This window comes from Pleuronectes platessa, chromosome 16 (assembly GCF_947347685.1).
Source record: "Pleuronectes platessa chromosome 16, fPlePla1.1, whole genome shotgun sequence".
NCBI classification, from domain to species: Eukaryota; Metazoa; Chordata; class Actinopteri; order Pleuronectiformes; family Pleuronectidae; genus Pleuronectes; species Pleuronectes platessa.
The window spans coordinates 14,437,770-14,441,307 of record NC_070641.1 but is presented as its reverse complement, the minus strand read 5'-3'; the positions used below and the strand labels follow the sequence as shown (position 1 = coordinate 14,441,307).

Genomic DNA, 3,538 nt, shown 5'->3' with positions numbered 1-3,538 from the left:
ATTAGTTAGGGATTGCAGGTCTCCTTTAAACTGTTGTGAAGACAGATTTTAAGAAGTGTGTTGGCAAAGAATTTCTTGGACTGAACTGGGATTTTGGGAGTATGAGAACAAAAAGAGAATATCTCAGTTTTAAAGTTCACTGATAAGACCAAATTCACTCTGTATGTTCAACTTTCACTGTTTGTGTCACGATTGTGTTGAAACAACGAAGTTTTTCTCAGGAACAGATGCAGAGACTCTTCGTCCACACGCCTAAATATTCAAGCTTTTGGGTTTTGCGCAATAATACCTCGGGATACTCCACACAATCCTGCAGACTTTACTATAATCCAGATGATAGGCTGACTCGGGAGGGAGGGAAGGAACAGGAAAGGAGAAAAAGGGAGGGGGGCGGGGGGGTTGGAAGCGGGCCTCTGGTGACGTGCAGGGCCTGCAGGGCGGTGTTTTCAGGCGGAGGAAGAGACTGGGGCGTGTGAGCCACATCTGGAATAGTAGCTCCAGAGGAAAACGAGTCGCAGAGACGCAGCAGACGCTCGGCGATACTTTCCCCCCAAAACTCCTCACTTCGCGGTCCTCACCCTCTCACGGACACACACACGCGGGGCTTTGCCTTTTTGTAAGTTGGAGTGGATTCTTTGTTTTTTTTTATACTTTCGTTTTTCATTTACTTTTTCTCTTTTTCTTCCTGTCTTTTCCTTCCACTCATAACGACAGGACCTCACCCCTGGACTTTAAATCGACTTTGGATTTACGCACGTGAAGAAAAGGGCATTTCTGTCCTGTGTGCTGTTGCTTTACTCAAGCGGTGCACTCGTCCATCGCAGTTTTTAAGGGTTTTGAGAGGCATCCCAGATTAACGCTTATAAAAAGGGCGCACGGTTTAGGCGCACGCATGGCGGCACTACGCTGGAATGCGTTTTTTTTTAACGCAGATGGGTTGCGTTTGTTTTCCAGAAGCATGCGTGGATTAGAAGTGACCGCGCCTCTCTTCCGACAGTTTTTTCTCACTTTAAAGCTTTTTTAAACTAAATATGTAAAACATGATTTGCTTTTATGATTATTTGTATTTAAATATCTTGGGTTTTAAAGAGATAGTTCAGAGTTCAGTGAATCCAACTCGAGGATGTAGTTTCTGACTTTAAACCCTGAGCGTTTTCAGGCCATCGGGAAGAAATTAAGAGTTCCTTCTCTCTACGTTTGAGTGTAAGAGGACACTTTCACATTGAGGTAAACATTGCGGTTGGGGATGTGGAGCGAGGAGTGAGGATGTGGCGCCACCTCGCGACGGCCCTACGCCTTGCAGGGGTTTGGTGGGACTTTTAAATCTACGAGGGCTGACTTCTACATGTCTTCTTTTTTTATTCTAGCTCTACTTGAAAACTCAAAATGCTGCTCATCCTGCTCGGAGTGCTCGTCATGCACTTGATCATTCTCGTCCTCCTCATCGTGTCCACGGCTGCAAGTGTAAGTCCAACTTTTATTTTTCCTTTCATTCTTAAAAGCTGTAAAATGGAGACTGTAAATAGCCCACCATGAGAATGAGTGAGCACAAACTCTAGCTGTGTTATTGCAATGACTATTTATTATTATCGCTGTTGGTTATTTTTCCCCTGCAAGTGTGTATGCTGCCATGTATTTAAATGACTGTGTTGTTGTGTTTACCAGGCCTGGTCTGTAGGTGGGGATACTACCTCAGATCTATGGTCCAGCTGCGTGTCAAACAACAAAGGCTACCACTGCAATTCGGCCAGCAATGAAGGTTTGTAGGCATCCCTGCAAATCCAACTGAACCGACAGTACAGCAGTAATGAAACGTGTTGAAATTCACCCCCCCTCCATCTGTTCTGCTCCGTCCTCTCAGACTGGATCCAGGCGGTGCAGGCCCTCATGATCCTGTCCCTGCTCTTCTGCTTCTTCTCCCTCATCGCGTTCGTCTTCCAGCTCTTCAAACTGGTGAAGGGCGGACGCTTCTTCTTCACCGCCGTCTTCCAGATCCTGGCCAGTGAGTATGACTTCATCGCACGCCGACCGGTCACACCCTGGAGCCGGTGCGGGCGGAGTGAGCAGTGAGCTCATCCAGTGTTCCCTGCAAATTCCTCCACGTTCCCCTCACGCCTCCCTGTCGTCCCCTCCCTAGGTTTGTTCGTGATGTGCGCGGCGATCATCTACACCGTGATGAGGCCCGAGGACAACAGGCAGTTCGGCTACGCCTACGTGCTGGCCTGGGTGGCCTTCCCCCTCTCTCTCATCAGTGGCCTCATTTATATCGTCCTGAGGAAGAAAGAATGAGAGCCGGGAGCAGGGGGAGACAAGCAGAGGTGGGGGGGTGGTACGGAGACCCCTCCACCACAACACCGCACTGTGCCTACTGCCCACAGACCAGAGACTGACATCCTGACAATCCAACAAAAGTGCATGTGTCACTGACAATTGCGAACACAATAAGGAGATGTTGATCGCTGCAGGTGATCTCTCTTCACGGCGTTTTCAGCCTCCATTATGATTCCATCACAGGCTCCATGAATGCCAAACAAACACCCCAAACGATTCCCACGGGCGACGCTGTGTCCTCGTTATGTGTTTTTCAATTTGTCGGTGACATATTGACTTTTGCTGCACGAATCCATCATGTGTGATGACGACGACGACATCATCCTGCCTTTCTTCAGTACAAAGATGTACATAGTGTCTGTGGTTTTTAGACATATTTATAACATTTTTACATACATTTTTGTACATAGTGTTGTCGAGTTAACATTGTCGTGCTCGTTTTTCGTGATGGAGCTTGTGTCTCTTCACAAACTCATGCAGCTGTGCCAAAGAGATGCCGCTTCAACTGCCAGAGTGTCAAGCGTCCAAAATCCTGTTTGTCTGTTTTGAGTTAGCTTTGAACGATGTGCCTTACTTAGAATATCTCTGTTCTTCTTGAAGGAAAATGAGTAAAATCCTCCCAAAAATGTAAAAGTAGTAATAAACACGAGAAGTTTTTTTTCCTGAATTATCTTTTTACTTGATATGCCAACTAAGAAATGTTTTGAATTTTGTAATCTAATGGTGCTTTTTTATCTACTATTCTTGAAATGTATAGCCTACTTTTTGTTGCAAGTGTCATGTCCTGTGATTAATTTGCTTTGTACAAAACTGTTTCCTTTTTTTGTCAGTATTCTTCTAAATAAACCTTTTGAAATTAATTCTGCTGGAATTTTCATGGGTAAAGTATGTATTTACACATGTAGATTTGTACAATGAGAAATTAGGACCTATTTCTTCTCACTCTGAACCCATATTGGGTGTAGACGAGGACAAGCAAATGACAAATAGTTGGGAACTGACCTGTAGGTCCCACACCCCTCCTTGTAGTAGCTAAATTGGTCCACATGGTGGAGCTATGACATTCAATACCATATGCATGTGGGGAAAACATTCCCAACACCCTGTTATTCATCTGGAGAAATATTGTGATGTGGTTGAAACACCCGAGCAAAACATAATTAAACAATAAAATGCATCTTGTTTATACTGCAATTTTCACAAACAA

General features: G+C 45.0%; 1 protein-coding gene across 1 annotated transcript; it reads left to right on the top strand.

Moving 5' to 3' along the window:
• The first annotated feature begins 439 nt into the window (after positions 1–439).
• Positions 440–3,191, top strand: LOC128458282 (peripheral myelin protein 22). The gene is made up of 5 exons (XM_053443063.1): positions 440–616; positions 1,368–1,464; positions 1,666–1,759; positions 1,862–2,002; positions 2,138–3,191. Exons 2-5 carry the CDS (start codon positions 1,387–1,389, stop codon positions 2,287–2,289), a joined length of 465 nt encoding a protein of 154 aa, XP_053299038.1. The 5' UTR covers positions 440–616; positions 1,368–1,386; the 3' UTR covers positions 2,290–3,191.
• The last annotated feature ends 347 nt before the right edge of the window (positions 3,192–3,538 follow it).